The sequence below is a fragment of the Nannospalax galili genome, unplaced genomic scaffold (assembly GCF_000622305.1).
Source record: "Nannospalax galili isolate Female #2095 unplaced genomic scaffold, S.galili_v1.0 scaffold388, whole genome shotgun sequence".
In the NCBI taxonomy this organism is placed as follows: domain Eukaryota; kingdom Metazoa; phylum Chordata; class Mammalia; order Rodentia; family Spalacidae; genus Nannospalax; species Nannospalax galili.
The window spans coordinates 1,686,325-1,703,570 of NW_008360304.1; the positions used below are offsets into that span (position 1 = coordinate 1,686,325).

General features: G+C 41.8%; 1 protein-coding gene across 1 annotated transcript in view; it reads right to left on the reverse strand.

Annotated features, from left to right (window-relative positions):
- Mphosph8 (M-phase phosphoprotein 8) overlaps positions 1-16,048 on the reverse strand; it is a 45,568-nt gene extending 29,520 nt beyond the window's left edge. Inside the window, exons 1-3 of the mRNA XM_008824351.2 lie at positions 15,745-16,048; positions 8,062-8,217; positions 4,205-5,047 (exon numbers count right to left, since the gene is read on the reverse strand). Of these exons, the coding sequence (XP_008822573.1) occupies positions 4,205-5,047; positions 8,062-8,217; positions 15,745-15,966 (1,221 nt within the window). The 5' untranslated portion in view covers positions 15,967-16,048. The remainder of the gene's footprint in view (positions 1-4,204; positions 5,048-8,061; positions 8,218-15,744) is intronic.
- Between the last annotated feature and the right edge of the window lie 1,198 nt (positions 16,049-17,246).

The following is a 17,246-nucleotide window of genomic DNA, read 5'->3' on the forward strand; positions in this document are numbered from 1 at the left end:
TAATGAAAGTTCACTATATAGATGAACATGTCATAAGGAAATCCATTCTTCTGTACAATATATGCTAATAAAAACTGCTGCAAAAATAAATTTTAAAAGACTTCATTTTGTCTCAAATCAAGCATAATTTTTTTTTTGGTCTTTTTGAGACAGGGTCTCCCTGTAGCCCCAGCTGGCCTGGAACTATGTAGACCAGGCTGGCCTTGAACTCACAGAGATCAACCTGCCTCTGCCTCCCAAGTGCTGGGACTAAAGCCGTGCACCACCATGCCTGACCAAGCATAACTATTTTATTTGTCTACACTACTCTTCATCCATGTAACTTTGCAGCTAATTTGTTTTTATTCACATTGTTAGGTATGGTTTTCTTCCCCATTACATTTTCTCAAGTGTTCTTGTTTCTGCTACACCGACCTCATATTCCAAGTTCCCAAGTTGATGCACCAGTATTTTCCTAACTATTTTCCCCTCAGCTAGACAAGCTATCAGTTTTTCACTACTAAGGATATTACTGCCAAAAATACCTGTTTTGGGGGGGTTTTTTTTGTTTTTTTTTTTTCAGAAAGGGTCTCACTGTATAGCCCAGGTTGGCCTAGAATTCCCAGTCCTTCTGCCTCACTTTCCAAGCACTAAGATTATAGGTATGCACCCCTATACCCAGGCCTAATATATTTCTCTAGATCGGAGCTTCTTGAACTATGGGGTCATTTAACTGAATGTCAGGGGTCACAAAAAATGTGGCAACAGTAAAAGGTTTCTGAGTGCTCAAGAACCAAAAATTAATTCAAGATCAAATGTACCATCAATCAAAGATGTTTCCGGCAGCACTCAACTGCAACTTCATTGCAGCCTTGGTTCTGAACACACATGTGCACTTTGCACATACGTACTGTCACACCACACAATATCAACAAATGCTGCTTAAAAAACCCCAGCAGAATTAGGACTACTGTTTTGGGGGCTGTTTTTTTGGTCTTTTTGAGACAGGGTCTCCTGGTAGCCCCAACTGGTCTGGCACTCGCTATAAGACTATCGTGTTTTTAATTTTTTTTTAATATTTTTATTTTACATGTATGAGTGTTATGCCCACATGTTTGTAAGTGCACACGTGTTGTGCAGTGCCCATGGAGGATAGAAGAGCGTTGGGTCCCTTGAAACTGGAGTTACGGATAGTTGTTAGTCGCCATGTGGGTGCTGGGATTCAAACCTGGGTCTTCCACAAGAATAGCCAGTGTTCTTTTTGTTTTGTTCGATTAGCCTTTTTGAGACAGGGTCTCCCTGTAATCCCAGCTGACCTTGAACCCACAGAAATCTGCCTTCCTCTGCCTCCCAAGTGTTGGGACTAAAGGAGTGCACCACCATGCCTGGCTGCATAGCCAGTGTTCTTAACCACTGAGCAATCTCTCCAGCCTCAAGACTACTGTGCTTTTATTATACAAAGTTTTCTGCTCTTATAGAAACATAATGGTTTGGGCTGGGATGTAGTCCAGTTGACAGAGTGCTTGCCTAGCATGAATAAAGCCCTGGGCTCAAGCCCTAAAACCACACAAAAACGGGGGTGTATGGGTGCAGGACTATAATCCTAGCACTTGAGAGATGAAACAACATCAGTTTAAGGTCATCCTAAGCTACATGGCCAGTTTAAGGCCAGCTTGAGCTACATGACAACTTGTTTCATAATTGCTAAATGATTTTAGATTGAGATTAAAACAATTTCTGAAATGGCCTTAAACATACTTCTGCCAGTTTGTACAATATATTTATGTGAGGAGGCATTCTTTTCACTGACAAGTATATAATCAAAATATAGATTAACACTGAAAAATAATGACAATGCTCTACATCCCACAGTATCAAATGTTCAGCAAGACTTAATTTTTATGTTAATAAGCATATCCTTCTCACTGCATATAATATGCTAAAATTATATGTAAACCAAAAATTGTTTTTAAATAAGTTTACGATTCATTATCACTAATCATTTGATTTATTATCTATTTCACATATCTGTATATATGTACTCCCATAAAATTTCTGGGGTGAAAAAAAAAATTTAACAAACCCTGGTGTAGCTTCCTCCTCTTTTTAAAATGATTAAGATAAATAACCAAAACTAGAAATAAGAGAAACTCATCTTTTTTATATTATTAAAAACATAATACTTTTGGAGGGCCTGTTCTGACCTTCATGGGTGTAGGGGCTGAGATCTCAGCAGACTGCCTGAGAGTGCCTGACCTAGCCTCCCTCTGGCATAAGGGCTGAGAACTCAGCAAACTGCCTGAGAGCACCAGATCCAGGCTCCACATGGTATAGATGGAATCCCACTGAAATGAGCCAACAACCCATGGAAAACTGACAATGCAGAGACCCGAAAGTTCACCTACAACCCCCTCCAAGGCTCAGGGACCCTTGCAGAAGAGGTTGGCGGTAAGAATGTAAGAGCTGGAGAAAGGGCTGGAGTGTTAACTGAAGTATATTCTGACCACTATGTCAGCAAGCTATAGTCACACGCTCATCAAGGAGTCAAGGGGGAGAGTCAGCTACCCTCCCACCCAATCAGTCAACCTTAGCTGCATGTGGGGAGGAGCTAAGGATATATAAGCTGAGAATTACAGGAGGGACCTCTCTCACCATTTTCTGCAGCTGTCCGGAAGTCATAGGATCTATATTTGAGTGTGGACTTTAAAGTGAAGATGTAAATGGGGGGGGGCACTCCTCTGTAAATAAACCCCCACCCTATGCTCTGTTAAAAAAAAAGAAAAAAAAAGAAAAAAAGAAAATGATAGGTGTTTGGATAGATAGATGAAGAGGGATCTGACTAGGCCCCAAGTGGATGGACTTACACTGGGGAACATCTGGGGACACTGACTTGACACTGTAGGTCTTAACACCCAGGGCAGTGGAGGGGGCTATGGAAAGCATCTGGTGGGGACAGGGCTATAAAGATGATTCAGACTGTTTGAGATATTCTGTATGAAATACAACAAAATTTAATAAAAACAAAAAATAATCCATAATTTTGAAATACCTTATAAAATGCAATACTAGAATAAGTTATTAAATATACTCTGTGATAACTGAAAATATTAACATGTTAAGTATAGTTGGGGTTTTTTTCCTTTCCTTTTCTCCCTCTGTACTTGTGAGTAAAACATCGTCTATTCCTAAAAAAAGAGAGGACAATACCAAGGAAAGCGTGAAAGTAAGGGGCAGAAGAGATGACTCAGTGTTTAAGAGCACAAGATGTGCCAGGCATGGCATTGCACACCTTTAATCCCGGCAGGGGCAGGGGCAGGGGCAGGGGCAGGGGCAGAGGCAGATGGATCTCTGTGAGTTCCAGAACAGCCTGGTCTACACAGTGAGTTCTATGCCACCTGGGGCTATAGGGAGACCCTGTCTCAAAAAGACCAAAAAAAAAAAAAAAAAAAAAAGAAAGAAAGAAAAAGGAAAAAAGAAAGATGAAAGAGGAAGCTGGTGGGGGGAGCACAAAATCAAGCCAATCAACATTCTAGTGTGGAGGAGGAAGGGCTTATAAGCCTCCACTCCTAACTGAGGTGAGCTATGGACAGCTGACTGAATTCTAGAGGGAAGGAGTCAGCTTTCATTAAGGGTATGGTCCCGTGGATAGCTCTATACCCAGGAGCAAATGCACAGCACAATTGGACTCAATGCATTACTTAAAAAGAAAAGAAGAGAACAGTAAGTTAAGAGGAAGATAAGAGAGGTAGTGACGGATCTGGGAGGAGTTACAAGGAGTGGGGAGTGAGATCAAAATACATAGGATGAAACTCTCAAAGAATGTTTTTTAAAGTGAAGAAACAGAAACACCACACATACATACATCCCAAACTGTGAAAGCTAATAAGCCAATGAAGCTTATAGACCTGACAATACACTGCTACACATTACAGGAGTACCTCTACAAAAAGTTCTGACAAATTAGTGCTCAATTTTCTTGTCATGTTTCATCTCTAAAAAGAAAACAAGTTGGAAACTGAGAGACAAACTGCAGGTTCAACTGCATGAAGATCAGAGCACTCATAGATGTCCCCAGCCACACTATCCTCAGTAACTCCCAAAGATGAAATCACTTTCTTCTGGTTTGACCACTACCCTTTCCATTCTTTGTGACCTTTCCTGACCACACAACAGACAACACTAATTTGCATTTCTGCACTCTGAAAGTTTTCTCTCCTGCCCTTACCTCCTCTGTGGTGTCAGGGGACCTGAGGTCCCTCTCTTCCAACCTGGTACTCTTCTGAGTTTGGGCAGATGCAGATGGTGATATCTTATTTAACTCTAGTTTACTTCTGCCTTTGTCTTGATTTCTTTGTTTTTTAGGGATAGTTTTCCTCTCTGAGAAGGTAGTTGTGTCTTCTAGCTTCTTGGTCTCCTTTGCTTCCTCGAATTTCCTTGGTTTCTTCTTCCTCCTCCTAACTCTGATATCAGCGTTCTCTTCAGCACTTACAGGACCATCCAGTTTCTCAAAAATACCCTCTTGCACTATATCCTGCTCTGCCATATCTTTCAAAGTTTTTATTCTTTGATTTTCTTCTCTGTTGTCAGAGTAAAACTCTTCATTGTCATCCTCCAGAAAGGGGGAATCATCAAATACAGTTGATCCAGACTCCAGCTGAGTTTCAACATATTTCTCTTTTCTTGTTTTTCGGTTGTCTTTGAGATCTTCTCTGATTTTAGACTTTAAATCTCTTATTTCAGTCTTTTTAGTTTTCTTTAATTCCTTAGTTTCTTTTATTTCATCCTTTTTGGCCTTTTTGGAGTCCTTTAATTCTTCCTTGGCTTCCAAAATTCTTTTCTTTGTCCTTAAGTCAAAAGCTAAATTTTCAGAGGAGCCCTCCAGCTCTGATCTGAGCTTCTCTTTTGCTTTTCCAGTTTTTGCTTTTTTCTTTTTCAGATCATCTGGACTTTTCTCTTCTTTGTGCCTTAATTTTTTCTTTTTCTTCCTTGGGGAAGTATCTTCATTTGTGTCACTTTGCTGGTCACTATCAGAGTTTGCTTCAAATATGTCATTACTTAAAGACAGTCTCTATAAAATACAAAAAAGGTTAAGACAATTTCAAGAGTTTTGAAAAGCAGTACTACTGAAATCCAGTGAAAAAAATTTAAAAGCAGATTTGACCTCTTAAAATTACATGAATTGAATTTGTATGCTACTTATATTCTAACTTCATAAATAAGTCTTGGTGGTGATGTCAATTAAAAATGGAGACACAAAGAAGCAGAAAAATAGTGCACTGAAGGTACCAAACTGAAGCAAGTTATAAAAACAGCCTCATATATGATGGGTTGTAATTAACTTAAAACTTCAAAACTCCCAAGAAAGTAATTTTTACAGACTTTCTTGGCTAAACCAAAGAAACAAAGACATGGCAACATTGGTTGGCAATCTGAACACAAAAGTTTCTTAAGATTTTGGGCTGGGCATGGTACTACACACCTGCTATTCCAGTACTTGAGAGGCTAAAGTGGAGCTTGAGGTCATCCTCACCTACACAGGGAGTCTGAAGTCATGCTGAGCTACATGAAATCCTATCTCAAAATGGGGAGGGTAAAGGGGGGCTCAAGATGTGTGGTTCAGTTAATACAGTACCTGCCTAGCATGCACAAAGCCTCGAATTCCGTTCCTGGTTGGTTACATGCCAGTAATTCTAGCACTTGGGAGCTGGAGCAAGAGGATCAGAAGTTGAAGAACATCCTCAACTATATATTGAGCTTTAGGTCAGCCTGTCTCTAAATGGGGGAGGGGGATTTGATCCTAGAATGTTCTATTTATTTATTTATTTTTTGGTCTTTTTGAGACAGGGTCTCCCTGTAGCCCCAGGTGGCCTGAAACTCACTATGTAGACCAGGCTGGCCTTGAACTCACAGAGATCCGCCTGCCTCTGCCTCCCGAGTGCTGGGATTAAAGGCGTGCACCACCACGCCTGTCTTATTTATTTTTTTATATTTATTTTGTGTGTGTACATGCCTATGAATGAATATCACAATGCGAATATAGAAGAAGATAGCATTGGTTCTCTGCTTCCACTATGTGGATTCTGGGGATTAATCAAAGGTCATCAGGCTTGGCAGTAAGTGCCCCTACTTGCTGACCCATATTGTCAGCCCTCCCAGAACGTTCCTAAACTTGCTGCTACGTTTCATTTAGGCGTAGAGTAAGCACACAGTATACAAATCTGTCTTCCTTGATTGACTTGTGTTATATAATCTGAAGTAGTTATGAAAATATTTTTCTATTCTAAAAAAGAAATTTAAGAATAAGATTTTTGTATAAAACACAAAAGCCACTGAGCAAATTATTTTTACGACTCATTTCCCAAAACTGCCTTATACTAAATAGAGAGTGCAAAGAAGAAAGAAAAAAGGTTTCCCTACAGTGTCACCAAAAGTGAAAAGGTAAAGGAATGTGATGGCACTGGCTTAACCTTTTAAATCTTCCTGAATTTCAGCTGGATGTGGTGGCGCACACCTTTAATCCCAGCACTTGGGAGGCAGAGGCAAGCAGATCTCTGTGAGTTCCAGGCCAGCCTGGTCTACACAGCAAGTTCCAGGCCAGCTGGGGCGACAGAGAGACCCTGCCTCAAATCTTCCTGAATCTCCCCACAACAAACAAAGCAACCATGACAAGAAAACAAAATGCCCACAAAATACATCTACAATAGGGGCTAGAGGGATGGTTCAGCAGTTAAGAGCAGTTGTGTCCTGTCTTTGCGTTCCTTCAACTTTTATGTTTATCACCACTCCCCACCTTGGTATTGGAGCTTGAATCCATGGCTTTGCACATGCTGGGCAAGTGCTATACCATTGAGCTATACCTTCAAGCCCCCTATTTTTCTTATTTCCTTAAGACAGGGTCTCATCATATAGTCTTGGCTGGCTTCCAACTCTCAATAATCCTCCTTCCTCATCTTCCTGAGTACTGGGATTACAGACATGCACCATCTTTTTTTTTTTTAATTATTTTTATTTTTTGTCTATAAGTGTACCGCCTGCATGTGTGTAAGTGCACCCGTGTCGTGCAATGCCCATGGAGGTCAGAGGAGAGCACTGAATTCCTCTGAAACTGGAGTTACAGACGGTTGATAGCTGCCATGTCGGTGCTGGGAATCAAACCCGGGTCCTCTGCAAGAGCAGTCAGCACTCTTAGCCACGGAGCCATCTCTCCAGCCCCCAAAATGCACAATCTTATTAACCAACGTTCAAGTCTGCTGTAGTTTGTGAGCTACCATGTGGGGGCTGGGTACTGAACAGGCATTCTTAACCACAGGGCTATCTCACCAGCCTCTAGTGTCTGCTGTAGTTTAAATGCTTAGTATCTTCCAAAGGGTCCTGTGTTAAAAGCTTGGTTCCTAGGGATGCACTACTGGGAGGTAATAGAATCTTTAGGAGGTGGGGTATAGTAGGAAATCCTTAGTTCATTTATGGTATGACCTCAAAGGCAATCAGTGACTTTGGTTTCCTCTCTGTTTTCTGGCTTATGAAGATGAGGAACTTGTCCCATCATGTGCTCCCCAACATTGCCATTTACCACCCCACCAGAGGCATCACAGAGGTGGACTGGAACCTCTAGAACTGTTAATTTTGTCAGGTATTACACTACAATGTTAGCAGATTGACACAAAATACAAACTATACTTGTCTGTCAAATATAACCACAGGTCGGAAACAGAACAGTGAGAATAAATGTAATTTATCAGCTAAACGTAATTTCTACAAGGAACACTGTGTATTATCCTAAAAATGTGTTATTATATGTCTATGAGCATGGGTGTCTATGGGTGTGTGCAATTGAGTGCGGGTGTCCTTGGAGGACAGTGGAAAATCCTCTTAGAGCTGGAGTTATAGGCAACTGTGAGTCACTCAACGTGGGCAGCTGGGTATCAAACTCATGCCCTCTGTAAGACTAGTACATACTCAAACATTGAAACAGCTCTCAGTCTCATGGATATCTTACTTTTTATAATTTATTTATTACATACACTTTCTATCCATAAAATTATGTGTATCAAGCTAAAAAAAGTATGAGATAAAATACAATACCTGAATATCTTTCTTAACTACTTTAGCTTTGTTCTCTGCAACTTTCTTCCTGAATTCAAGAAGAACTTCTTTACAGTCCTCCAGATGAATCTCAGGCTCCCAGGTATCATCATCAGATGTGTATCCTTTCCATCGAACTTTATAAAGGACCTTACCCTGTAGAAATTAAAAAGACATACTACTGATTAAATTTCCAAAAACACAACTTAAGAGAACTTGAAAACTGGATCAAAATGAAAATTAATAAAGGTGCATATTCATTTCTTGAGGCCAGCAGCTTAAGAAAAAACAGTACCACTGATATATTTTTTTTAATGAAACAAAAAGACTTAGGTCTTCTTCTGATGTATAAAACAATGAAAGACAGAAACAAGTCAGTCGAAGATGGTTTTTAGCAACTGAAGATTATTCCATCATATAAGTAACAAAAGGTTTTTGAGGAAGACAAGGAAAAAGCATAAGCATAGCTGGGATTTAATAAAGACATTTTAATAATAGATTTTAAGCAAGAGAAAGAGGAGCTAAGAAAGAAAGTAAAACACACCTGAAAGCAAGAATGTAGGCTTCTCTAATAGAGGTGCAGCCCTGGCTGACCTAGACCTCACTATGCAGACCAGGCTGGCCTTCAACTTGCCACAATCCTCTCGCTTCTGACTTCTGGGGGCCAGGATTACACGTATCCACTTTCAAGCCTAGTTATTTTTTTTAATTATTATTTGAGGCAGGGTCTCATTCTGTACAAGCTGGTCTCAAACTACAATCTTCCAAATGCTAAAACTGTATGTGTTCTTTTTAAAAAATTTTTTATGTATATGAGTGTATTGCTTGCATGTATGCTAAGGTCAGAAGAGGGCACTGGTTCCCCTGGAACTGGAGTTAAGGATGGTTCACAGGCACCATGTGGGTGCTGGGAATTGAACCTGGGTCCTCTGCAAGAGCAGTCAGTGTGCTTAACTGCTGAGCCATCTCTCCAGCCCATAAAACTGTATGTGTTCTTAATGTAGCAAGACAATACTGTTATATCACCATACAACATGAACTACAAATACAATGCACTCTCTATCAAAAATCAAACAGCACTGTTTGTAAAAATGGAAAAGTCAATCCCAAATTTATATGGAATACCACGAGGCTTTCAGTAACCAAAGCAAAAGAAAAAATGTCCATCAAAATTAAAAACTTTCCTATATCACAAGACATTATCAACAGAATAAAAAAATTCCACAGGGAAAAGAAACAGATCCACAGACTAGGACAGAGTATTTGCATACATATATACATATATAGCTAACATTAAGATACTAATGCCAAGAATAAGTATGTCCTAAACTCAAAAACAAAATAAACAACATAATTCAAAAACAGGCAAAGGACTCTGAATAAGCATCTTTCCAAAGATACACAGATTGACAACAAGCACATCACTCTTAAGTCATGTGCAAATTACAATACAAAATAGGTCAGGGGCTATATAAAATTGGGCAAAAAGTATAGTTCACTTTGTAAAGTAATTGCTTATTGTCCAAGCATGAGAACTTGAGTTTAATCCCCAGAACCAATATAAAAAAAAAAGAAAAAAAAGGGGGGGTGGGGACCAGAGGCAGTGGTTTGCCCAGCAAAACCAGTGCTGGGGAGGCAGAGACAGGCAAATCTCTTTAAGTTGGCCAAAGCCAGCCTGGTCTACATAGCAAGTTCCAGGCTAGCTAGGACTACATAGTGAGGCCCTGTCTCAAAAAAAAAGGGACAGAGGACTGTGAGGAAACATGTGAGACTGTCCTCTACACACATGCCACACATGTACACATAACACAAACACAAAATTAAGGTGGGTGTAGTAGCTTACTCCTATAATTCCAGCACTTGGGAGGTGAAGGCAGGAGATCAAGAATTCAAGGTCACCTGCCACTTCAAAATGCATCAAGTTCAAAGCCAGTCCTGGCTATATGAGATCCTGTCTCAACACCCCCCCACACACAACAAAAAATAAACACACAACACAAACCCACGAAATGATACCACTTCACACCAACTAGATGGTTCCTGAAAAACAAAATAATAAGCTGGGTATGGTGGCACATGCCTTTAAGGCCAGCCTGGTCTATGTAGAGAGTTCCGAGCCAGCTGGGGCTATATAGGGCAAACCTGTCTCAAAAAAAAAAAAAAAAAAAAAAAAAAAAAAAAAAAAAAAAAGATGGCATGTTTGGTAAGGAAGTAGAGGAACTAGAACCTCCTAACATCTCCTAACATGGGTGCTGGAAATGTAAAACAACACAGCTACTAGGGAAAAGTCCCTCAAAATTTTAAATATGGTGCCATAATCCCAGCACTCCAGAGGCAGAGGCACGTGAATCTCTGTGAGTTCGAGGCTAGCCTGGTCTACATAGTGACTTCCAGACAAGCTGGGGCTACAAGGAGACACTGTCTCAAAAAGACCAAAAAAAAAAAAAAAAAAAAAAATTACATATAGACTCACCCTATGATCCAGCAACTCCTACACAATAATAGATACACCCAAAAGGGTCAACTCAAAGAGATACTTATTCATCAGTGTTCATTATTCACAATGGCCAAATAATGGAAGTAACCTGAGCAGCCATCAATGGAACTACAAGAGGCCCTGAATAGCCATCAAAAGAAAAACTGAATGATGAATAAATGTGATACATACATAAAATGGAAATTATTCAGCCTTAAATGAAGAGAATCCTGACACGTGCTGTAATATAGATGAATCCTGAAAATACACTAAGTGAAATCAGCCAGAAACAAGGAGACATATATACTTACGGTTTCACGTCTAAGTAATATGAGGTACCTGAAATACATAAATCACTAAAAACGTTGAGTTTTACCAGACTGAAGGACTAGGGGACAAAGGGAAGGTGGAGTAAAGAAATTTTTCTTAATGGTTACATTATCTATAGGATGATGAATTTACAAATTAACTATATTCTTTCTTTTCAGCTTATATTGCAATGTGTGCTCTGCAATTTTCAGAAAAATTTAGTATGTCAACTGTGATGACAAAGCCATACTTGGTTTCATAGTCTCCCATAGCCCCAGCTGGTCTGGAACTCAATATATGGACCAGACTGGTCTTGATCCAAGAGATCTGGCTGCCTCTGTCTCATGAGTGCTGGGATTTAAAGGTATGCACCACCACATCTGGATGACCACGTGTCTATATGTGAGAGTGTTTATGTGACTGCAGGTGCCTTAGGGGCAGAGGATACTGGATCACCTAGAATTAGGGTTACAGGTGGTTGTCAGCTACCTGACATGTGTGCTTGGAATTGAACTTTGGTCCCCTGTAAGAGCAGTAAGCACTCTTAGCTGGTAAGTCATCTTTCCAGCCTCTGGCTTCACTTTTGGGAGTAATTTTTGTGTGTTAATATGTATGCACAAAGGCCAGAAACTGACATCTTCTATTGTTCTCCATATTATTTTGAGACCAGGTGTCTCACCCAGAGCTCATCTGTTGGCTAGGCTTTTAGGATTAGTTTTTATTTGTCTGAGTGTAAGCCCATGGAGGCCAGAAGATGATGACTCCCCTGAACTGGAGTCAGACTTGGCTGCAAGAGTCTTTACCAGCTTAGTCACTCATGACCTATTAGCAACTCAGTTAAAAGAAAAAAAATAAAAAGGTACATGTACCAAACAGTTGACAAGCCAACATGGTGACAATCTGGGACTTCTAGTTCAGCTTATTCCATTCTATGTGAATGCCAACCCCTATCCTTGAGTGCCCAATCTACTTCCATCACTTTATACAATACTATAGTTATCTCTCCTTCCAAGAAACTCACAAACTATGTCTTGTCCTACGCTTACACTAGAATTTAAATTTTTGCTTATTCTGTTGCCCCAATTGAGTTGCAAATCACAACATACAGGCTATAGTCACATTCCATACATTGTCCTAGTTTAGTTTCTGTTGCTGTAACAAAACACTAACCAAAGCTGAGTGTGGTGGTACATACCTTTAATCAAAGCACTCGGGAGGCAGAGGCAGATGGATCAAAGGGAGACCCTGTCTCAAAACACTAACCAAAACCAACTTGGGGAGGAAAGGGCTTATTTCATCTTACACTTCCAGAGCACAGTTCATCTTTAGGAACTCAGGAAAGGAACTTGGAAGCAGGAGCTGAAGCACAGACCATGGTGGAACATTGCTTACTGGCTTGCTCCCCTGGCCTGTGCTCAGCCTTTCTTTCTTTTTAATATTTTATTAATTATTTATTTTATGTGTATGAGTGTACTGCCTGCATGTATGTGAGTGAACCCGTGTTGTGCAATGCCACGGAGGTCAGAAGAGGACTTCAGATTCCTCTGGAATTGGAGTTAAGGATGGTTCATAGCTGCCATGTGGGTGCTGGGAATCGAACCCGGGTCCTCTGCAAGAGCAGTCAATGCTCTTAACCACTGAGCCATCTCTCCAGCCCCTCAGCCTACTTTCTTATATAGATCAGGACCACCACCCAGAAGTGGTAGCACCCACAGTGGGCTGGGCCCTCCCAGATCCAATCACTCAACAATCAAGAAAATGCCTCACAGACATGACCATAGGCCAGGCCAATGGAGACAATGCCACAATTGAGGTTTCCCCTTCACAGGTGTATCAAGTTGACAAATGAAGCTATCCACCACATACATAGAGATAATAAGACAGTTTTTAGGTTACTCAAATAGAAAGAAAGAAAAAAGCCTATACAGTTATGGGTATAGCTCAGTAGCAGAGCACCTGCCTAGGCGTCTTGGCGTAATCTCCAGCACTAGGGAGCTATAGCAATATAAATTAGCAAAAGGCAAGTCAATTCTAAGTGTTTCTGATTTTTTTTTTTTTTTTTGGTCTTTTTGAGATAGGTCTCCCTGTAGCCCCAGCTGGCCTGGAACTCCACCAGGCCGGCCTCAAACTCACAAAGATCCGCCTGCCTCCCAAGTGCTGGGACTAAAGGTGTGTGTCACCATGCCCAGCTAGGGTCTCTAATTAAATGTGAAACATCCAGACTATACAGAACCTAATGAACTATGATCAAGCTCCATAGGTTTGTTAACAGTAAAATGCCTGACCAACTGGCCTGTTAATTAGCAGTTACTGGATAAAAAAAAATCACAACGATCCTGGTCTGTTAACTAGTATGTCACATCTTACATATCATTCATTTTACAAGGACACCTAAGAAACCAAGATCTTGAGAACTAAGCATTAATTCAACTTTACAACATTTAACTCTAAATCTCCTTTACCTCTTAATACCTTAAACTTCTTAATTTCATTCACTTTAGGTACAATGACGACAATTCTTTGACACTGGCAAAATTAAATACTCTGTGAATGGGTGAAGACAATACCCTCTTGAGACAAATAATTTCTAAACACCAACTATGTGCAAACAACAGTTCAAGATTGGCTCTTTTCCTCATCTCAAGATAATTTATGTATTTGGGAAGGTTTTTTGTTGTTGTTGTTGTTGTTTTTAATGTTTTTCAGTTTTTTGAGACAAGTCTCATATACCCCAAGCTGGCTTTGAATTTACTATGCAGCTGAGACTTCCTTCTCCTGATCCTACTGCCTCTACCTCCCAAGTTCTGGGATTACAGATGTGCACCACCACACACAGATCATATTTGGGGATATTATACATACAAATATTTCTATCTTACGAGGGAGTATAGCTCGGTGGTGAAGCATGAGTTTAGAATACAAGGCCCTGAGCCCAACGTGGTGGTGCATGCCTGTAATTCCAGCACTCGGGAAGTAGAGGCAGTCAAAGGCTAGCCTGGTCTACATAGTGAGTTCTAGGCCAGCTGGAGCTACAGGGAGACCCTGTCTCAAAAAGGCCAAAAAATAAATTAATTAAACAAACAAAAAAAAATTCTTCACAGTATTGCAACTAATATTTTAGTGTGTGTATGCGTGAAGTTTGCGTGTGAGTGTAGATGTGCTGTGAATGTGGGTATAGGTATGCCACTACTGGGAGTAGAAGTCGGACGGCAACCTAGTGTGTCTTCCTTGCTTTCCACCTTCTTTGAGACAGGGTGACTCTTTAGTTGTTGGGTCCTAAAGCTTCCAGATATTCTCCTGTTTCCAACTCCCATCTTGCAACAGGAGCTCTGGGATTACACATGGGGTGTTGGCTTTACATGGAGTTAAAGGATTCAAACTCATGTCCTCATACTTGCACGACAAGCACTGACCTATCATCTCCCTGGCTCCAATAATAATATGACACTGAATTTTGATAAACTCCCCCCGGACATGAAATTTTTCCTGTGTCAGTAACTGTAGGAGAATCTCAAGCTCTAGGCCAGCCTGGACTTGGGAGACTCTGTCTCAAAAAAGAAAAGGGAAAAAAAAAATCTATACCACTAGGCTACAACGTGGGACATGGTAGACAATTGATTTGGGGGAAAAAAAAAAGTCTGTTGAATGGATTAAAAAATATAAGGTAGCATACAAGAAATAACAACTGACAGAAAATACATTAGACAAAACATTGTGTCAGGTCTGATACCTATCTACTTGTGCATGTTTCCTCTTCTCTGACCCCCAACCCACAATTCATTCATTCTTTTACTATAAATCTGAGGGCTGTGAATATACATCTGTGGTAAAGCTCTTACCTAGCATATATGAGACCCTGGGTTCAATCCTCAGTATCAGAGAACAAAATAAACATGGCATGCACTAACTGCTACTGGACTAAATACCACTGATTCAAAGATTAATAAAAATTATATTCCCCAAAGAGTCCACAATCAAGCCTGGCTTGGTGGCACCTTTAATCTCAGCACGTGGGAGGGACAGACAGGCTGAGCCTGGTCTACATAGCAAGTTTCAGGCCAGCTGGGGCTACAGGGAGACCCTGTCTCAAAAAGAACAAAAGAAGAGCCCACAATCTAGAGCAGGAAAGACAAAAAACATAAAGATAATGCTTTACATAGAGGTCTCCACAAAGCATGAGGTCAGAAATGAGAAAATACCTTGCTCTGCAGGGCTCAGGAGAAAAAAAAAAAAAATGGGGGGGAAGGGGGGAGGGGCATCACAGGCAGAGGAATTCCAAGGTAAGGTATCTCCCAAAGATAGGCTAGGAGGACGGTAAGCGCCCAAGTATGGTGTAGTAAGATTTTCAAGTTTACGCTGGATCTGTTACAATCTGATAGGGATAAATGCGCAGGAGAGGGACGAAACCTTTGCCAACCCAACCAATCTCAAGAGATTGGGATTTTATTCTGAGGACGAATGGGAATTCCTGACTTTAAACCAGGAAATGAATTCTAGTTTGTGAAAACTCTGCAACGACGGTGTGGACAACGGACTACAATAGTAGCATTATTTCACCATCTGTCCTTTCTAGCATAGGGCAGCAGCCCTAGCCGTGTCCCTAAATGCTGCCGGTCACAGAAGTCCCCCACTAGCTGTCTTGTACCCTGATTCTCAACATCACATCCCCAACTGCTTCATCTCTCTGCCAGAACAAGTTTCCCTAAGCATCCATCCTTCACAGACGCGGCCGGAGTCCTTTCCGAGATGTCACTCTGCTCTCGCCTGACGTCTCCAGCTGGCGCTCTGGGACCGCTCGGTCCTCCCGGGTTCGGCGGCGCCCACCCCCCGGGGGGGTGCTCCCCACTGTCCCCACCAGGGCCCTCAGGCCGTGTCCTCTGGGCGCAGCCCCCACGTACCCCCTCGTTCTTCATGTCCAGGATCTTCTCCACCTCGAACACGTCCTCCCCATCCTCCTCGCTGTCCCTAACGGCCTCCGCTCCTCTAGTGGCGGGGTCCAGCTCTTCGCCCGCTGCTGCAATTCCTTCTCCTGCTTCGGGCGACTTGCCGGTGCTGTCAGGACCGGGCATAGATAGTGCCGTCACACTCGTTCCTGCCTCCGCCAGCGCCTCTGCCGCCATTACAGACGATTCCCCAATCCGCCGCGAAAACTGTCGTGGACGCACACGGAGACGGTCTCTCGCCCTTGGAGCTCCGCCCTAATCCGCTTAGACTGAGTGACGCTACTGTGAAGAAAGCCAGCCAATTGTGGACTCCAGGACTGGAGTGACACGGCCATCAACCAATCACGTAACGACGAGCGCGCCAGCGCCCTGCGGGGCCTACGGGAAGTGGGTGGGTGGGCCAAAGGGCGCCGGAGGCGGAAGAATGCCTGGGGGCGGGGCGGAAGGGGTCACCAGAGGAGAGTGAGGGGGCGTTCCTGGCGCGTGCTCTCTGGGGACGCGGGAGAAATCAGGCTCGAGGTGCTGGCCTTGAGGGAGGGAGCGTTTGTGTCCTCGCAGGACCCACAGCTTTGAGGTGCCTTGAAGTTTCTAGGAATGGGACCCTCCCTTGCGGAGATCCTATTGTGACGAAGGTTTGCCTGGGAACTCATATGTATACACTCACCCAAATGGTTTGGGCTACCTGATGGGATGTGAACAATCCAATCAAATATAGCCCATTGGGATGTTTGGTTTTCATGAATAATGTTTAAACATAAAGAATGGCCCAGGATGGTAGCTCACACTTGTAATCTACGGAGGCTGAGGGAGAAGGATTTTGGGACAATGTAATGTCAGCCTGGCCCTGAGAAGCAAGACCCTGTCTCAAATAAAAATAAAGAATAAAAACTTATTAGACCTAAAGCAGTTGTTGGGCTGACATCGTAGCTCAGTGATAGAACCTTTGACAAACGTGAGGTGAGGGGGACTGGGTTTCCAGTACATCCCCGTACAAGTGTGTGTGTGTGTGTGTGTGTGTGTGTGTGTACATATGCCATAGTACAAGTGTGGAGGTCAGAGGACAGCTTGCAAAAGTCCACTCTCTCCTTCCACCATGATGCAGGGGTCTCAGGGATTGAACTCAGGACTGAACTTCCAGAAAAAAACCTTGCATCTTCAACCAAACCTCCTGTAAGGCTGATCAACTGATTACAACTTCAGTGAATGTGGAGAGTTTGAAATGTTGCAAGAAAAAAACCTGCATCTTCACCCAAACCTCCTGTTAAGGCTGATCAACTGATTAGAACTTCAGTGATTGTGGAGAGTTTGGAATGTTGCAGATCCATAGCCCCATTTACAATTTATTTTGAACTTTTTTTTTTTTTTGAGACAGGTGGGGGTAGTTCTTGTTTTGGATGTTTAATTTGTAAATTTTTTAATTTTATTTTATGTGTATGAGTGTATTGCCTGCATGTATG